Consider the following 20,135-nt stretch of genomic DNA (forward strand, 5'->3'; position numbering starts at 1 on the left):
TTGTTACTTTTTTTTTTGCTGACTTCGAATCGAGAAACCCCTACTAGGAGCCATTTTTGCTTCTAAAAAAGTGTGGGGGTGGGGTGGGGGGGGGGGGGTGTATTTAAATTTTTTTTTTTTTTTTTTTACATAAATAAATACAATCATGTGTGCTTACGGACTGTATCCCTGCATACTGTATTGATCTATATTGATATATAATGTATATATTGTGTTTTTTATGTTGATTTCATAAAAAAAAAAAAAAAAAAAAAAAAAAAAATTAAATTTCTTGTACCAATCGGTCCGCGGTGGTTGGGGACCACTGCCCTAGACAGATAATTTTCAAGTTTGTATTACCATGACTGGGCAATTAGACAATTAAATATTTTTTAAACATGCTGTTTTAAACAACTCAACACAAACTGATAAAAACACGCTTTTAAATGTTTTTTTTTTTAAATTGCCTGCGGTGTGTTGGGAGTTTTGCCAGATTTTGTATTTTGTTGGAGTACAGAACTTGTATTCCTGCAGTGGGAGCACTTGCATTCAGAGGAGGAGCTACACCGTTTTTAGATACTAATTTCACGCTTTAATAACATAAAATGTGGATTGTTGCAATCATGCTTTAAATGTCAAAGATGTTTGGTAATGTAATCTGTGATACTTCTACCTAAATACATTATTCTGATATTCTGTACATTACTTGTTGTAAAGTTAATGGTATTAATATCTCTGTAGAGCAATGTTTGAACCTTTTCTATGTATTAATAAAATGTAACATTGGCTTGTTAAACATTTTATCAATTAGAACAGGTTATAAAAGAATATGCGTTTTATTTCCATTCGTCAGAAAACATTTATTTAGGTAGAATTATCACAGATTACTTTACAAAACATCTTTGACAAAGCATGATCTTAATCTAAAACGATTTTTCCTTTTGTTATGGTCGTTAGACCAGATGTAACGCGTAGCGCTATTATTGTGACGCCGGAAGTGTGCGATTGGTATGAGAAGAGGTGTCTTGACATGTTTTGATAATGTGGAAGTCTCTGATAAAAGTGACTGTAGACTTCCTCTGTCCAGTCGTTTTTTCTGCTGAGCTTTTATTCCATCTTAATAAAACAGTTAAATCTAATTCAATTGATTTGGGATAGCCCCTTGAGATGCAGCATCTCCTTTTCAAGGGGATCCCTACACAAATACAAAAAACCTAAAAGTATACAATAAAACACAGCAAACACAAAAACACACTGCTCTACCCCTCCCACAGCAGACATAATACAACATTTTAAATAATATTGTGTTACAAGTGTTGCTGCTTATTGTACAATGTATTTTGGGGAGATTTTTTTGGTACAGATTTCTTCAATTCTTTTAGTCACTCTTTCTTTATCAAAAACAATTGGCAAAAAATCTAGGATCTATTTCTGGTGTTATTGTAGACTGTACTCGTGTTCACAGACCTCTTTACTAATGTCGCCCCATGTCCGTTTAGTTGAGTGAATTACCTGATTTTCCACCAGCCCTCCAAGTTCTTCTGCATAACTTCCACAATCATTCCTCTCTCCAGGTTAATCTCATCCTCATCCCGAGCGGAATAGGGATAAATCACTGAATATTTCTCCTCTGAAATAGGAAAAGAGACAATGTTGTACGTTTCCATGTTTATGTTACACTGGACAAGATTGTTCTAAAGACAAAACAACTGATGCAGGGAAGAAACTAGGGACACAACACACAAAATAATGATGAATTAAGGAGTGTGAATTCATACATTTCTTGTATTGTTTGATGTACCGGTAAATGTGCACTTATCTGGGAAATGCAAAATCAACTGGCATGTTGACGAAGATAACTCATTTTTATTATATTCATGTTATATATCGGACAATGTGGATTGATAAAATATGCAAGAAATGGAGGCAGCAGCTTGTAAGAATGAAAAGATCACACATGCAACAAACATATACAGTCACAAGGACACTTCACTAAGTACACTTTTTACTCTCTTGACATTGTTTTTATTCATTTTTGCTTTTATATTTGGCATTGGGATACATTTTCTTCAAATGGAATTGTTTGTAACCATACATAAATAAACACAATATCTTGTATGGTGAGTTTAAAAGCTTCACATCACTTTAGACCAGGGGTGTCCAAAATGCGGCCCAGGGACCATTTGCGGCCCGCAGCTAATTGTTTACCGGCCCGCCACACATTCTGGAAATGCTATTGCAAAAATAAAAAATGAACATTAACTAGAAAAAGTTGCAATGTTGACACAAAGCTGCCATGCAGGCTGTTTTTTTCTTTTGTCTATCTTTCTTTTTCTTTTTTTGCCATTGCTTAAAAAAAATCAAAAATCAAAGTTATAATGAATTATTGACCTATTCAAGGCTCCAATTATTTCAAATATTTCACTTTAAAATGTTTTATGTGGAAAATATTGCATATATTGTGTGGTTGCCATACAAAAACATCAACGTTTTCTTTGACAAAAGGGCATAAAACAAACAAAATAATAGTTCAAACCTAAAATTGACAGATATATCTGAAGTTGATCTCGTAACTTAAGTGTTTAAAGTAAAAAAAAACTAATACAAATGTATCACTTTTAGTGGGGCATCTTTTGTATCCTAAATATATTTAATGGGATTTTATTTATCTTTTCACTGTGATTACTCAAAAATAACAATGAATTAATATCAATGGTGTCTTGCATTATTGATGTTTTTAAGGCTGAAAAACATCAGCTGAATGTTTTGGGCAGTGGGGGAAATACTGCATATTTCAGTTTTATTATAAAAAACAAAGTAGTCTTGACAGAAAAGGCATACAACTTTTTTGTTATTTTTAATTTTATATCAACCTAAGGTTGATATACTGTAGAGATTTACTGTAAGCGTTAAATAAAAAAAATAAAAAAATAATCTGACTTGTTTTTAACATTTGAATGACTTAGACACTTTATGGTCCCCGGGAGCCCTAAAGGTAAAAAAAAAACACAATCCATATATTTTGTTATGATTTGAAAATGAAAACTATCAAAATGGCCCCCGCAGGCTTTAATTTTTCCGTATGCGGCCCTCAGTAGAAATGGTTTGGACACCCCTGCTTTAGACCAATCAGATGCCACTTTATTGAATCAGTTTGGTAAATGGGTTTTAAATTTGGGTCAAAAACGTTCAACTGTATAGTTTTATTCGCAACCCCTAATAGTCAACCCACTAATGATCATAGAAAATAACAAACCTTTAAGTATGGCTCTAGGAGCAATCTATAAAAATTTTTATCTTACCCTGCAGTAATGTGCATTACATACACATTGTGCGCACCTAATTTCCTTATTTCACTATTTCCACATTGCTATTGTTATTTCTATCCCTTTGTTTCACAGTTAATGAAAATGTAACACGTGTACTTTTCATTTACTGTACACCATGCACATACATCTTCTACAGGACATGCCATGCACATACAGCAGCAGATGTGGTTGCAAGTTGCATGCGTGTGCATTTTAAAATAAAAGGGTGAAGGGGAGAAGAAAGGCGTGCGCTCCACCTTGCCCAAAGCCCATGCTGAAAAGATCCCCAAAAGTTCTGCGCCGGCCCACGTGCCTCGGTAAAGACCAGAATCTCCGAGGCGCTGACGTGGCAACACGGTGCAGGTGAGGCAAGACAGGAAGTGAACATAACACCCGTCAATCCATCTGGAAACTTCTAAATTAAAGCCAGGCTTGGATTCAGTACCTGGATGCTATCCTGTTTTTAAATGTTCCCTTTGGTGCCTCAAAGGGAAGTAGGATCTTTTAGAAAAAAATAACTTCATCTTGTACCTTCTTCTCCTGGAAGAGTGATGTCATCAGGGTCATCCTGGGCCTCCAAGCAGGTGGCAGGAACCCAACCTTGTGCGTCCTCTGAACTCACAAACCACCACCCTGTGAAGACACAACAGCAACACACTAAGAACAACCCTCACATTTCCAGCACTTGTGTCTTCTCAAGGGACAACAATGTCGAAATAGAACTTTGCTACACACAGCCAATATCTAAACAGCCGGCAACACAAGCAATAATTGGCTCGTTCCTACAATCAAGCAAGGGGGTGGCAGAATCATGATACTGGGCGGCTTAAGTGCTGCCAGCAACTGGAAAGCTCCGGTTCATTTTAAAAAGGGTCAAAAGTAAAAACAAAAACATTAAAAAAAAAAAAAAAGAGTGACAGTGAGTTAGCTAGTACTTACATGTCTTTGGTCTATGAAGTCAGAATTTTACTTTTAGAACATTGACACTTTAGCAGGCTAAAACATATTAGGTAGCAATGCTTAATCATATAAATATGTAAAGGAGGTGTAACAAATTACAGTATATAGATTAATTTAGATTAAAAAAAGAATATAATTATTCATGATTAATCTAATTAGTCATCAACAACCCTGGGATTTATTTGATCTTTTTTTTAATCATTATTCTGTTATTAATTATAATTATTTTGTTATTTATTTATGGCTACAAATAAGTACATTATTTTAAAATATTTATTATAGCAAGTTATGATTTATGATAGTTTAATCATGGAACACTGTAGAATTACATTTCCATAGGGAATATTATTTTGTCATTAATCAGATGAAAATGAGTAATTGACAGCACTATTTTTTTTTACAGTTTATTTTTATTATTTTGTTATTCATTCATTATAATAAATAAGTAAAACAATGTAAATGTTTATGATGGCAACAGTTTCACGATGCACATTTTTATGGAGAATACTCTTTTTATTCTAATATGTTTAATAGAAACTTACCCGACTCATTTTTCTCAATGACCTCCACCACCTGACCAACAGACAGGCTGATCTCAGAGCTCTCCTGCTTCTCGTAGTTCGTTACCGCCACATACTGGTCCAGCACGAGCGGGTCTGCTGAGTTGGCATCTCCTGTTAGTGTGACATCAAAGGCACTTAACATTTCCTGCCGGATGTGTTTCTTGTTTTTTTTATCAAGGAAACGTCTCTATAACGTAGCAAAGCCTCCATTCATCGTGTTTGAGCACTTTTGTCGAGGCCTTGACATCCTTTTCAGCATCACTGTCCAACTGTAATGGAAACATCCACTGATGCAAGAAAATTAATTGATATTTTGGTGCCAATGATGATTCTGAGGTCAAACAATGAGAAGAGGCTCAACTAGACTATGGAGAGTCTTCCTTTGATACGATGCAGGCGAGGTAGCAGACGTGATTAGAGAGACAGTGTGAAGTGGAAACAATGATAGGACAAAATGTTAATGCAATTTTTTAAAGGTAAAGACTTTGTTATGCGTACTATAAACCACCACCGACACCATAAGAAATATGAAATCACTAGCAAAACTCATTGCTATGGCAACCCTCTGGTCTGGATTCAACCCCAATTTATCCAAACTAAACTGATTCTAGGCAACAAAGCTTCTTGTAACGTTAAATGAGAACTGCACTTTTTGGAGGGAATTTTGCCTTTCATTCACTATCTTTATGTATGACAAGAAAGAACACATAATTTTTTATTTCTGAATGTATTCTAAATCGTAAAATACAGCAAGTACGAGCTGGCTAACAATGCAGATAATGGGAGTACCCTATTGCGCCCTTAAAGCTCTCTAGAAAACATCACAAAAGTGCCAACAATACTCTATTTACATCTTGTGACCTGAATATTATTAGCGATATTGTTATTATAAGCGCTAACGCAGACAAACTACTTTTAGCCGCGCCATGATCACAGAGAGCTAACTAGCTTGTGCAGCTACATTGTTGACATATTGAGCCGATGAGCTGCTGCATCGCCTCTGAGTTAGTAAAAGTTAATTGTAGATTAAATCATGTTTCTCACCTGAATAGTAGAAGAATGTGGACTAGGGATGTAACGGTAAACGGTATAATGATAAACCACAGTAAAATTCCCAATAGTTAGTAATACCGTTTGAACTTTTAATTACCGAAAAACCGTCATTTAGTGATGCATTTTAGGCAACACTGCTTACTTCCTGGAAAGGGAGTCACAGCAGCGCTGGGGGATGCGCACTAGTGTCGTTTTGCTTGGAAAAACATGGCGGAACCCAAAATACACAGACTTTTTAACGTAGATTTACTAGCTATAATGTTTTGTCATCTCATCGAACTGAACACAGGCTGTGAAGATTGTGTATTCGATGTGTGAGGTATCACTCCTGTTTATTTGTGTTGGCCATACTGATGTATTGAATCACATGGTGTTGTTAGAGAAGAACAAAACTTGTTTATTAGACTTCATCTTCCTTAGCCAAACCGCTTTGGGTTTTATATTGATATCAAAAAGTAAACTCCATGTTTTGTTTTTTTACATTACATGTGCTTTTTTCATGTCACAAAGGTATTACTTTAAAAACATATAAGACTAGATGTAATACAAATACATGAACACTGTTTTTATTCATATGGACAAAAAGTGCAATTACGTTTTATGGCGTGCCACCTTGCAAAATTCTTACAGTTGTTTTTATTATTTTTTAATCTCGTGTCCATAAAGTGCTATATTGCACAATTTTCACATGTATTTAGTTTATTTTTCTACCATATTACTTTGTTTATAATGCTTGTGTTGCTTTTATATGCACATTCACTTTCTACTTGAGGTCCATGAAACAGTGTTCCCATCTACAATAACGTTTTTTCTACAAAGGAAACAATTTTGAATGTGTTTGTTTTTTTAAGTAGAAATTTGGTTAAAATATTTCAGTATAAGTACTTTTTAAAACATTTCAGCACATCTAAAACTATGTAATAATAACCGTGATAATATTGGTCACAATAACCGTGACAAGACATTTTCATACAATGACATCCGTAATGTGGACATAAACCAAGAAGTTGGTTGACATAAAAATTAAACTTGTACCTAGGGATGGTGATAAAAACACGAACAAAACCTTTGTGAGGATTATGAATACATCTTCATCAAAAGGGGAAGATAAGAACATCTCATAAATCGGCATCCCAGTGAGAGCAGACGTTGTACAGTAAGTGATTGTTTTATTATGTTTGTAGTTTGTATTTCTTGTTCAGCACTTAGCAATACTGCTCATCCTCCTTATATTCAGGCTCTAAATATAAGGTTCTGGATCATAGTTTGGCTCAAATTAGTCTTTATTGTTTCTCATGAAGTGTGCCATGAGTAATAGTGTTGTTGTTGTAGAAAGGAATGGTGAATGTAATATGCCGCCATATGCTTAAAATGATCAAAATATGTAAATATTACGTTGTTATGAATGTGCCTGTTACTACATTACATATGTACTTACAGTGTGTACTGTATATAAAACCTTGATGGAAGATTTTGGATGTTTTTAGGCTCTATGGTTAGCTGACTTTTGCAAGCATTTATTCTTTAATTGGAATGCATAAAAAAAGAAAAACATGTGTTCTTGTCTTCCATAAGGATTGTAAATGATGGGCAACTTTCCTAAAACAGTGCACTTACCCTTTAAGTTCAACACTAAATATGGAAATAGATGGATGAACAAACAACTAATGTGGTTGCAACAAATATGACAAAAGAAGGATGAAATGTTAAATGTACTGGGAAAAATTTTTGGCGTAAATTAAAATACAAGCATTCTAAATACTGCACCTCAGATGCAGATCCTTCAGTAAGCAGCGGCAAAGCAAAGCAAACAGAAAATGATGTCAGGGAGAATTTAATTAAACAGAAAAAAAAACCTAATTAAATAAACAGAACTGTGATGATTATCAAATGTTCTCGTATAGCAGCCATTTATGTTTATTATGTTGTATATAGTGAGGCATTTACTTGTACAAATGTAGTTTTGTCAAAATTGAGGATAACAAAAATACTGAACAAAAATACAATGTTGTAATTTAAGATAATATATTGACGAATTTGATCGTTATCCAAATAAATTATATTTACTGAAATTAATACATATTAAAACATCATACTAAATACATTTACTAATGCATTTCTATAGTTATAAATATGTGTATGTACAGAATGTATTCAATAGTTTTCCATAAATGGATAATTACATAAGATATACAAATGTAACTTTATTATAATCTAAAATAATACTAAAAAAAACATTACAGTAACATGCAGTCTGTCAAGTTCAATACATTACCGCCATCTTGTGGCAGCAATTGATTTTACTTCCCCAAAGAGTACAGAAAAAGTTGTCTCCAAGTTTTTTGGTGGTTATTTGTGCAAGTGGCGAATATTGTGTCTTCGTGGGCACGGCGTCGATCAGAGCGGAGGCCAATATTTGAGGAAGTTTGCCAATTTAAGTCAATTGCAAATCCCAAAAACTGGAGATTTAAATGTAATCCGACGTCAACATAAAATGAGACGGCAAGCTATTTATTCTATGCAGCGCATTGCAACCTGCATAGACAATCTATGTAGTCAAGATCTATGCAACCACATATCATACAGTACAGTTACTAATCATCCCCAACTACCAAGTCCAATAGGGTGCGAGGGTGTTTCTCTATGGCCTAACTTGCCGGGTCAACACACAGCACGACCAAGCATGACAGTCGGTGTCTTACTACCTCGCTTTAGGAAAGTAGTCGCTCTCTCCACAAACCCTGATGGAAAGGAAAATGAATGGAGAAGAAAACTGAAAAGGAATTACATGGATGCATCTTAAGAGTGAAAAAAAGATAGGAAGATGTTTAAATAAAAATACAAATATATGAAAAGTATGCATGTGAACAACTGGGACCACAGGATCATTGCTGTTATTCTACCACTAGAGGGCGACAATGTAACATCCGAGTAAACGTGAAGCATCACAATAACAGTAGGGAAGGCTGAACAACGTATGGAGATAATAAAAACAATCACATTTACCAACAAATATATACATATATATGTTGTTAAAGGAGACAAACCTGATTTTTTCTTTCCTGTTGGTTCCCTGTTAAACAATAAAACAAACAAACATTAAAACTATAACATCACTATTTAAATTACTAATACAAAGTATTCAACCACAGTATGTTATACCAAGTTTCCCAGCAGTAATAAACATCCAACAGTAGTGAATACAAATATGGAGGTTCCAATGGCACAACATTGAATAAATACATATTTAAATAATTACTTGCATGTGTCAATAAATAATGACAGTTGTAGTTAAATACATAAATTAATGTATTTAATTTAAAAGCACATTTCATTGTTTAATCAAATATTTTAGTATTTAATTTATTTTCGGTATTTTATGGTTTAAATCATTATTTCACGATTTAGTTATTTAGTCATTTAAATATTTAGTTATGTCATGAACCTGTGTGTCATGGCTTCATGAATTGATTTTTATCCGTCAAATTCAAGCACGGTGGTACAGGGGTTAGTGCATGTGCCTCACAATACGGAGGTCCTGGGTTCGATCCCCTGGCTCGGGGTCTTTCTGTGTGGAGTTTGCATGTTCTCCCCGTGACTGCGTGGGTTCTCTCCGGGTACTACGGCTTTCTCCCACCTCCAAAGACATGCACCTGGGGATAGGTTGATTGGCAACACTAAATTGACCCTAGTGTGTGAATGTGAGTGTGAATGTTGTCTGTCTATCTGTGTTGGCCCTGCGATGAGGTGGCGACTTGTCCAGGGTGTACCCCGCCTTCCGCCCGAATGCAGCTGAGATAGGCTCCAGCACCCCCCGCGACGATGAAAGGGACAAGCGGTAGAACATGGATGGAAATTCAACCATCAAAGTCAGTGGACGGAGCTCACACGGAACTAGTCCAATCATTGCTTTGGTCGGAAAGCCTGGAACTTTGGAAGTCTTTGAAAACATGGTGGCTTAAGATGATATACCCGTACTTTCTCAGGAGTTGGTGGCAGACATTTTAGACCTTCTTGAGCAAGCTTTGCTGACACAGAGCATGGAGCCGTTAGACAAATTATTATATAAAATATTTCCGCACTTTCAGACCACTATATCACTCAGTATTCCTCCGCTTTCCTGGTCTGAGTTCCACAGACAAGTGGAAGTGCCGGGTTACCAATCAGGTGTTAGGATCTGCCCACTGACATTGATAGCTGAGTTTGAATAAAATACATTCATAAAGCGCTGACACACAGGTTGATGAAATAATTAAATACAGGTTAGCTGCCTGCTTGCCCTCGCTTCCTGATCGTTGCTGTCGGTTCATCTGTGCACGATATTTTAAAGCCTTCCTTAACCATTCTCAAACACATTCTATAAACTTATCAAATTTACCAGGCACTCGCTCTTTCTGTTAGACCGCTTAATTTTCAGCTAGCTAGCTGCTAAGCCATCAGAGCTAAGCTGGCCCCAGCCCGAAACCCTCTTTTCCGAAGACAGCAAAAACTTGACTCGGCGAAGATAAAAACGTGAGTATGGCTTTGTGTTCATGAAGAGGTTGTCCCTGCTCGAGGGACGTGTCCACCAGTTTGAGATAAAGCTGAATAACTTTGTAACTTTAAATGTCGTGGACACACTTGCTAGCGTTATCTGTATTGAGTTAACTAGCCCAGTTTGCAGCAGCCTTAAGCGGCCTACAAGTTACGCTGAGCCGGTTAAGACGCATACCAGATTTAGCCCGTTAGCTATTCCTACACCCCAGTCTACCGGCCACCACACATTAGTTGCAGGGGATTCCATCACCCAAAACATACATATTAGCCATACTTGCCAACCCTCCCGTTTTTAGCGGGAGAATCCCGGTATTCAGCGCCTCTCCCGACAACCTCCCTTCTCCCGACAAGCTCCCGGTATTCAGCCGGAGCTGGAGGCCACGCCCCCTCCAGCTCAATGCCGACCTGAGTGGGGACAGCCGTTCTCACGTCCGCTTTCCCAGCAGCTTGCCTGCCCAATGACGTCATAACATCTACGGCTTTTAGAGAGTAGAGTGCACAACAAGCAGAGAGAGTTCTTGGTTTCTTATGTGGGTTTATTGTTAGGCAGTTTCATTAACGTCCTCCCAGCGCGGTAACAACACACAACAACAGCAGTCACGTTTAGTCTACTGTAAAGCAGTTCGTCTGCCATAAACAGCAATGTTGTGACACTCTTAAACAGGACAATACTGCCACCTACCGGATAGCCTGCAGAATACTGAAATTCAAGTATGTCTTTTATTTATATGTATAATAAAATACAAATAAAATATATATATATAGCTAGAATTCACTGAAAGTCAAGTAATTCATATATATATATATATATATATATATATATATATATATATATATATATATATATATATATATATATATATATATATATATATGTATATATATTATATATATATATGTGAAATACTTGATTTGGTGAATTCTAGCTGTAAATATACTCTCCTCTTAACCACGCCCCAACCACGCCCCCCCCCTCCCCCCCACCTCCCGATATTGGAGGTCTCAAGGTTGGCAAGTATGATATTAGCAAACCAGCCACAATACATTGCATTCTGGGGGTCCAAGCACATGTAGCTAATACAGGGTTAAACACGTACGACGGGCTAATCGTACCACTAGCTACTAGTTGTATACGTTGGCTCCAATGACACTAGGATGAGACAATCGAAGATTACAAGGAGGAACATAGCTAGGACTTGTACTCTCGCCAGAAAGATGGCTCGGCATTGAGTAATTGTCTCTGGCCTCCTGCCTGTGAGAGGCAATGATGAGAGGTATAGAAGATTAGTCTCACTTAACAGGTGGCTGGCTAGTTATTGTAGAAAACCGGGGTACAACTTTAGTGATATTTGGCTCCCCTTCTGGGGAAAACTGGGCCTGTTGAGGATGGACGGCCTTCACCCCCTCGGTGCCATCACTCTTTTTAGGAACACATATTAAAATGATCAAATAATTAAATGTACTTTTACGTCAAATACATTATTAACACATCGATGTGTTTAATTCAAATTATAATTAAATATTACACATTATTTAGGTCATTATATAAATATTGATTTGATTATTTAATTTTGTCCCATTTGACCAGGCATTTAAAATGCTCTGTACGTTGCATATTTGATACAATAAGTGATTTGATTTCAAAATCAGCGTGATTAAATAATTATAAACCTCATAATGTTGTTTTAGGAGTAATTTCCTCAATTTGTGTTATTTTTTTCCCAACTTTGTTCTCACCGCCTCTACTTGTTCTTTCTTTGCTATGTGATCCCAGCGACAAAATTTACTTTGTATATTTAATACTTATTACTCAAATACACCTCAAGGTTATCACTGATGACGTGTCAAAGTATCACCGTACAGTGTATTTGAGGACTAGAGGTTTGATTGTAAAATGTGTGTATTAAGTGTTTGATAATGCCCATAATGCTATTTAGGAGTGATTGTCAGTTTGTATATATATATATATTTTTAATTCAAATGTGTTCCTCTTTTTGTAAATCTATTAGTTCAGTTGTCTGTAGTTTAGTACATTGGAACATTAGAAGATGGCACATCAGACATTCATTAATGTTTTTGAAAAACATAGAAACGTCACAAGTGCTTTTTCCAATACAATCTGATCTTCAAATGCTACAGACATAAACCAGATGAACAGAACATTGCTCAAGAGCAGCAAAGACAGTCTGAGTCAGTCAAAGCCTTCTTATTTTTTCCCTCAGTATCATACTTTTTACTTTATCGGCTTTCTTTCCCATCTACTTAAATCACTCCGTTGTCTTGATTGCTCATTTTTGGCTACAACTCTCTTTATTATCAACAAGAATGTTGTTAGGCTGAAACAGTAATGCATCGTTTGCTCTCTCAAGCTGCTTACGCCTCGATAAATCCTTCACCGCAAGTGCGCCCATTAATGCGCTATAAAAAGAAATAACAGGCTGGGACAAGCTAGGCCATTTAATATTAAGGGTTATTATAGAGTAGCAATATCTTTGTGCTGCCTTTGCTTAGCTTCTCAGAGAGGTGAAACACAGGTCAGGTTAGGTTAAGATCATAACAAAGCTTGGGATACATAAAGCAACAAGTATGTAAAAATAAGTATTGGTTCAAAAGTAGTAGTGATATTAGGATATATATTAAGGATAATCCTGAATATAGGTGATACACAGTCTACTTGGAAGACTTGATATGTTTTACATTTTTTGTTGTTGGTCACTGGGAATTTTTGCATCATATTTTATTGTTCAACTCCAGAGGCAGTTTAACCTCAGGATTTTTTTAACGACTTTAGAAATGCATTTTTCTCAGTGTCTGTTTAAATTCTCTGACTGAGAAGGTTGTTGATAATCAGAGTCAAAATATATTTGTTCCAAAAAGTTTGATCTAATTCTGAATTGTACAGCTTTAGGGATGTGTGACTTTAGAGAAAGTTCAGAGTCTAAAGGTCTGTGTGACTTTAGAGGCAAATCATATTCAGAAGCCCATGGCTTCAAGTTGTGTTCAATTCTAGAAAGAGCTCAAATTCTGGAATTCTCTGCGACTTCAGATGCATACTTTTTAGAAACAATCTAGGTGGAATGCACAATTCTGTGTTTCTACAGGTGTTGGGTTTCTTTTTGGGAAAACAGTTTTCCATCTGGATTTCTATAGGACTTCAGAGGTGTATGTTTCTTATATTTGATCAAATTCTGAAGTGTGTCTTCAGGGGTGTTTGAAGCCGTTTAGAAGCAGGCGTATTTATGCAAAACAGATTTCATGGTGTTTGACTTCAAGAGAGGGTTGCATTTCAAACATGTTTGACTTTAGAAACTGTTTGACCTTTGGATTTCTGTGTGACTTTAGAAGCATATTTCTGCCATAGATTTTGAACAAATTCCAAGTTATGCCTACATGGGCGTTTGATTTCAAAGGAGGGTTCTACCTCTTTAGTTCTGTGATTATCTTTCAGGTTGTGGGAATTCGACTTTAGACTTAGATTTCCTTTTTATTGTCATTCAAATTTGAACTTTTCAGTACAGATAAGAAAGAAATTTCGTTACATTAGCTCATGGTAGTGCAGGATAAAAAAGCAATAAGGTGCATATATAAATAAATAAAAAGGTTACTGTACAGATAAATATATTGCACTTTTTAATATGCATCCACGTTTATGGGTGTATGTTATATTGTCTTTTTTATTCCAGCGAGTTAATCCATTTTGGGGGGAGTTGAGGAGATAATTATGATGCGTTCAAGAGTCTTACGGCCTGAGGGAAGAAGCTGTTACAGAACCTGGAGGTTCTGCTTCGGAGGCTGCGGAACCTCTTTTTAGAGTCCAGCAGTGAAAACAGTCTTTGGTGGGGGTGGGAGGAGTCTTTGCAGATTTTTTGAGCCATGGTCAGGCAGCGGCTTTTTGCGATCTCCTGGATTAGAGACTGTTTGACTTGTGGATCTCTTTGCCACTCGAGGTGTATTTTCTCTTTAGGGATGTTTGATTTTAAGGCAGTTTTTCCTTTGGATTTCTGAGCAACTTTTGAGCTTAATTTGTCTTAAAACGCAGTCTAAATTCTCAATAGTTTGACTTATGGGCTGTTTAAGGTCAAAAGGAGTTCTACCTGTAGCGTTTTAAAAGTCTAATTTTTATGTGGGTTTAGGTTTGTGTAACTTTAGAGGCAGTATGTGACTTTTTAGGTTAAAAATCCTAATCATTTGGATTCAGGGTTGTTTAAGTTTCGAGTCAAGGTTCCCAGAGTGCAGTTTCAATTCTAATTCTAATTTTTACAAATGTGTGACTACATTGATTAACACTCATAGTTAAGCAGTGCGCTTGAACACCTCATGTAAAGCAGAGTGCTTATTGTGCTTGCACATATACAAAGGAAAAAGACTTACACAACGTTGTTCATTGATTGTTCTGTGTGCATTATAAGAAAAAAACAAGTCATTTTGATAATTATTGTGTGCATTAAAAGGGTTACATTTTAAGTACTTAAGGAACTTTATTTAAGCACACATGAGATAGCCTAATGAGAACCAAAATAATGATAGTATGTACTAGTGATGTAACAGTATCAAAATCTTACGGTACAATATTATCACGGTATTAAGGCTACAGTATGATATGATTGTGGTAAAAAAAAAAATATATGCCATAATGTGTAAAATACAAAATGCCAGTGCAAATAATTGTGCATGAACATCAACTGTTTCAAGCAAATATTTAATAAAATAACTTACAGTTGTCGTCTTTAAAGTGACAATGTAAACATCACTGATGATTAGCTTCGCTGGCCTCAAATATATTTTTTGGGTGACGGTTTATGAGGAAACGACTTGTCCAGGGTGTACTCTGCCTTCCGCCCAAGTGCAGCTGGATAAGCTCCAGCTCCCCCCGATTTGTACTAGGGATGTCCGATAATATCGGCCTGCCGATATTATCGGCCGATAAATGCGTTAAAATGTAATATCGTAAATTATCGGTATCGTTTTTTTTATTATCTGTACCGTTTTTTTAAATTTTTTATTAAATCAAAATAAAAAACACAAGATACACTTACAATTAGTGCACCAACCCAAAAAACCTCCCTCCCCCCATTTATTTCTGTTATCAATATTCTGGTTCCTACATTATAAATCAATATATATCAATACAGTCTGCAAGGGATACAGTCTGTAAGCACACATGATTGTGCGTGCTGCTGGTCCACTAATAGTACTAACCTTTAACAGATAATTTTACTCATTTTCATTAATTACTAGTTTCTATGTAACTGTTTTTATATTGTTTTACTTTCTTTTTTATTCAAGAAAATGTTTTTAATTTAGTTATCTTATTTTATTATTTTTTAAAAAAAGTACCTTATCTTCACCATACATGGTTGTCCAAATTAGGCATAATAATGTGTTAATTCCACGACTGCATATATCGGTTGATATCGGTATCGGTTGATATCGGTATCGGTAATTAAAGAGTTGGACAATATCGGAATATCGGATATCGGCAAAAAGCCATTATCGGACATCCCTAATTTGTACAGTTTATTTTTTGGTGATTTCCCTCCGTGAGCTGCGACCTGACTAGCTGGCTGTGTCGACTTGGAAACGCTCCAGACAAAAGTGGCAAGCTTCGCTTTGCAGAACGCAGACTTTCTTACTTCGGCCAAAGAGGGTATGTTTTCACCAGGGTTTGTTTATTTGTCTAATAGCATGACATTTTCAGGAAATGTGCAAAAAAATAAACAATTCCTCTAACCTACGACGAACATTTACTTCCTGCCCACGACGTTCCACGCCCCCACTTTGCCTCTCACGCACTATGCAGAGGATTCTGGGAGATGTGGTTTATTTTCAAACTCACCAAATGCAAAGCGCCAGAAAAAAACTACACTCACCAAGTTTTCTTATGATACCATCACACGTCACGGCATTATTGAAACCAAAATACCGTGGTGTCTACAATACCGTTACAGCCCTAGCATGCACATAATCATGTAAATATAATAGGATATAGACTAAGTTATACGTAGCATAGGTTAAAGCAGACCTGGGCATTCTGCGGCCCGCGGGCCGCATCCGGCCCTTTGTGCGTCCCTGTCCGGCCCGCGTGAGGCCAATTATAAATGACAAAATACATTTAAAAAAGTATCTATGTCGAGTGTGCAATACAACGGTGCTGCTTTTGTTTTGAAAATCGTTATTTGTATTACTTCCGTGTGGACGTATGCGTGGTTGTGAGTGAATGTGAACAACTGCAATTACAAAATAAAGTTGAAAAAACATCTATGTCCTGCGCGCAATACAACTGTGCTGCTTTTATTTTGAAAAGTATTATTTATGGGCGTGTGTCCGTGTGTAACCTGCGAGTGAAGGTGCACATGCAGCGACAAGTGATGCACGGTTTACACCCGAGACGCCAAAAAGAGAAAAGTTGATGAGGAATGCCGTGTTTTCAACAACACATGAACTGCAAAGCAACGTCCCCTCACCTAAGGTGCGTGCCTGCGCAATTGCGCACTGCTCAAGCGTCCTCTGCGCACAGCAAATATATGCCGCGCACCAAATCAAATCCCATCTGAATTCTAAACAAAATAAACATATTTATTCTATGGAATTTTGCAATGCAACTTTGAGTGACAGTGACAACAAGCGGCCCTAACGGTGTTCGTCAACACCGTTCAATTGAACACCGTTCAATTATTGTAACGTCTATCGAGATGCTTCGAGGACAGGAATTATATCGATCACTTTATTGAACAAAACTGTTTATATTCGGACATAACCACACCAAAAACATGAGTAAAACAATTCTATCTCGAAAAACTAGTCATTTTCTGCCGTACAAACCAGGCCAAAACCAACTTGTCATCTGTCACCAACACGCATAGCACTAAACCACTGGTGCGTTTAAGGCCACACAAAAAGTCGGACAACTCAAACACCACACAAAGTTACACTATGACTCCTCAGTCATACGTGTGCTTATTTTACTGTCATTTATTATTAATGTTAATTTATATATATTAGTCATGGAATGCTGTTACACACACTATGTTGAAGTATTACTATTATTATTATTATTATTATTTATCTTACGGTATATATCAAAAATAATATTGAGCAAAATTTAATTGAAATATTGTCGATGTGGCCCTCCAGCAGTGCTCGGGTAGCTCATGCGGCCCCCGGTAAAAATTAATTGCCCACCCCTGGGTTAAAGCATAGGTTAATAGCAGGGGTGTAACGATACACAAAATTCACAGTTCGGTTCGGTTCAATATTTTAGTGTCAGAGTTCGATATTTTTTCGACACAAAAAATTAGAAATTTCCATTCCGTTTTTTTACTTGTAGTTTATTAAAATTATCAAAAGTTTTGTTTAAACTCAAAAGTGCAGTTTTTGAATGAAATTAAATGTATCTTGTGCAGCTATACCTTCCCCCTACACAGCAAAATAATAATAAAATAAATGCATCTGATAAATCACCCATCTTCTGTGGTGCATTCTTAGCAGCTGAGTAACAGCGGGTGTTATACGGACACGGCTGTCTCTAATTGGGCTTTTGTCTTGTACAAATCAGGAACTACCGTATTGTGAAGGAATCTTGTAACGGGGCTCAAATGTCCGCAGCAAACCCGACATTTCCCACAACAGAAAAGGGTCGCATGTCGAGAGCAATGAAATTAGCAATCGCCCGATCGATTTATTTTGCCCTCTCTAAATGCCCTAGGTAGAGTTCGTAGCCTGTGTATTGTCACTCTTTGTTTTTGTTTGGTTCCACCTATTTCCGCATCAGGGTGATTTCGGCGTAAATGTTTGTTGTATTTCTACTGTTGTAGTTTGTTGTGTGACACTTGCAACATACCGTTGTATTTTTGTACACAACACGCTTGCCATCAGGAACGTACTTAACATGAAAATTAAAGTAGTTCCACACTCCAGAGCTGAATGATGGTGGAGAATCTTCGATTTCATGTAAATTTGAGGAATAACCCATGTTGCAAAGAGCTATTGAAGCTGCATGAAGGCCTTCTGTCTCCGCTGCTTGTTTTGGTCTGACTGAATGTGGGTGGCACAGCTTAGTATCTGCGCTCGACTTAGGCTGCATAGTCGAGCGCAGACCGTATTGTCAGAAGTTGATCAACCGAACCGAGACCATTGTATTGAACGGTTCAATACGAATACTTGTATTGTTGCACCCCTAGTTAATAGGAATATATTATAAATAGAACAGAATAAATAGAAAATAGAATGGATTGTGATCTTGTTGTGCAAATAGAATGTAAAAATAAAGACAGGAAACCAAGTTGTATTTATATTGTGTGCCAAATGAGAACTGGTCTTCTTACTAAATAGTGCATTTTCTGAGCTATACATTTGTTTCTTGACCGGATGCACTGAATAGTTATGTGCAGTTAGTTATGTTTATCACATGAGAAATAATTCATTGTAAGATGTTACACAGGAGTGGAGGAGTAGGGCGTTCATGGCTTTAGGTCAAATATCTGAAGGGGCACGTAAAGACCAACAGAGCTCATTTCTGGTAAGTTCCTTGACACACAAACTAGAACCACTTCCCATAGTGGATGACTTAACAGTGACGTAACTCTTGATACTGACATTATCACCCAAAGGACAGCTGAGTAATGTGGGAATATCTGTTTTGTTATCAGTTCTACCTGCTCAATGAAATCCTTCTTTTTATTTACCACAACTCTTCTTCCTCTCAACCTTCTTTCCTGTCTCCTGCAACACTTCCTCTTCTAAGGACGCTCCCCTTCCTCTTTGCAGTTAAAAGTGCATGTTTCCACTCTTGCTGCAGCTGTGGTAGAGAAAGTCCAGAATGTATGGTCTTCAGTCCGTGTTTGAGATTTATAAGCCCCTCGATAAAAGCATCTAAGGCCGCACCCTCCAAACAATGATGCTGCACAGAAACAGATTTAACCTAATTTCAATAAAGATAAACCGAGGTCCTCCCTACATTGAGTCACCTCCCTCCCCGTCCCGCCTCGCCCAACATATGCTCGGGGCTTTGCATGAGGAGTTGGGAGCTATTTGTCCTTGGCAACCACCTCGAGCCGTGGACGGAATACAGAAGAAAGCATGTGAGTGCTGATGAGACTGAGAGAACTGGCTGTCAGACACCATACATCAATACCAATATAATGCAGACCGCTTTCCAGTCTTGCATTCCTATTTGCTTTCAGACGAGGAGTGCCGCTATTGCTTAGAAAACAAGAGTATATAAGTGTGTGGTTTAGTTAACATATTTACTCGAATAGGTATATGCCCGTTGGGCAGATCAACGAGCAACCGGTTAGTGTCAGCTGATTTTCGTGATTGCCATTGCCAATTAATGCCTTGTAATACTGCCTTGTAATAATTATTCGTATTTTAAGTCTTATTATCACTGAAGGACAAGTCTAATCATGTTACATGCTGACAGCAAGTAAGGAGCAAGCATACTCATAGCTAAGCTAACCGCTAAGCTAGCTTTAAACAACACCAACAAATATGTTCTTGGAAAAGTTTAAGAAGTTTAAATGGAACCACGTTAGAGCAGAAAGTAAGTAGTTATTAACAGGTGATTAATAAGAGTCAGAGAAAGGATAATATAACAACGGTTGGTGTGTTAGCATTTTAACAGTCGGTACTCGACACATAAGAGGAAGGAAGGTCTGTCCATACATTGGTGGTGTCGATACCAAGGGTAGTAGATTGATACTAGCGTGATTAGGGCGATATTTTTTATTTTGTCAGG

General features: G+C 36.9%; 1 protein-coding gene across 5 annotated transcripts in view; it reads right to left on the reverse strand.

Annotated features, from left to right (window-relative positions):
- sh3pxd2b (SH3 and PX domains 2B) overlaps positions 1 to 20,135 on the reverse strand; it is a 70,786-nt gene that overhangs the window by 7,895 nt on the left and 42,756 nt on the right. Inside the window, exons 6-11 of one of the 5 annotated variants that reach the window (XM_062048714.1) lie at positions 8,911 to 8,936; positions 8,569 to 8,604; positions 4,790 to 4,921; positions 3,819 to 3,920; positions 3,545 to 3,628; positions 1,492 to 1,609 (exon numbers count right to left, since the gene is read on the reverse strand). In XM_062048714.1, the coding sequence (XP_061904698.1) occupies positions 1,492 to 1,609; positions 3,545 to 3,628; positions 3,819 to 3,920; positions 4,790 to 4,921; positions 8,569 to 8,604; positions 8,911 to 8,936 (498 nt within the window). Of the gene's footprint in view, positions 1 to 1,491; positions 1,610 to 3,544; positions 3,703 to 3,818; positions 3,921 to 4,789; positions 4,922 to 8,568; positions 8,605 to 8,910; positions 8,937 to 20,135 lie in introns of all 5 variants that reach the window. The other 4 variants (XM_062048713.1, XM_062048715.1, XM_062048716.1 and 1 more) reach the window with 4 other exon arrangements.

This window comes from Entelurus aequoreus, linkage group LG05 (assembly GCF_033978785.1).
Source record: "Entelurus aequoreus isolate RoL-2023_Sb linkage group LG05, RoL_Eaeq_v1.1, whole genome shotgun sequence".
Classification (NCBI taxonomy): Eukaryota; Metazoa; Chordata; class Actinopteri; order Syngnathiformes; family Syngnathidae; genus Entelurus; species Entelurus aequoreus.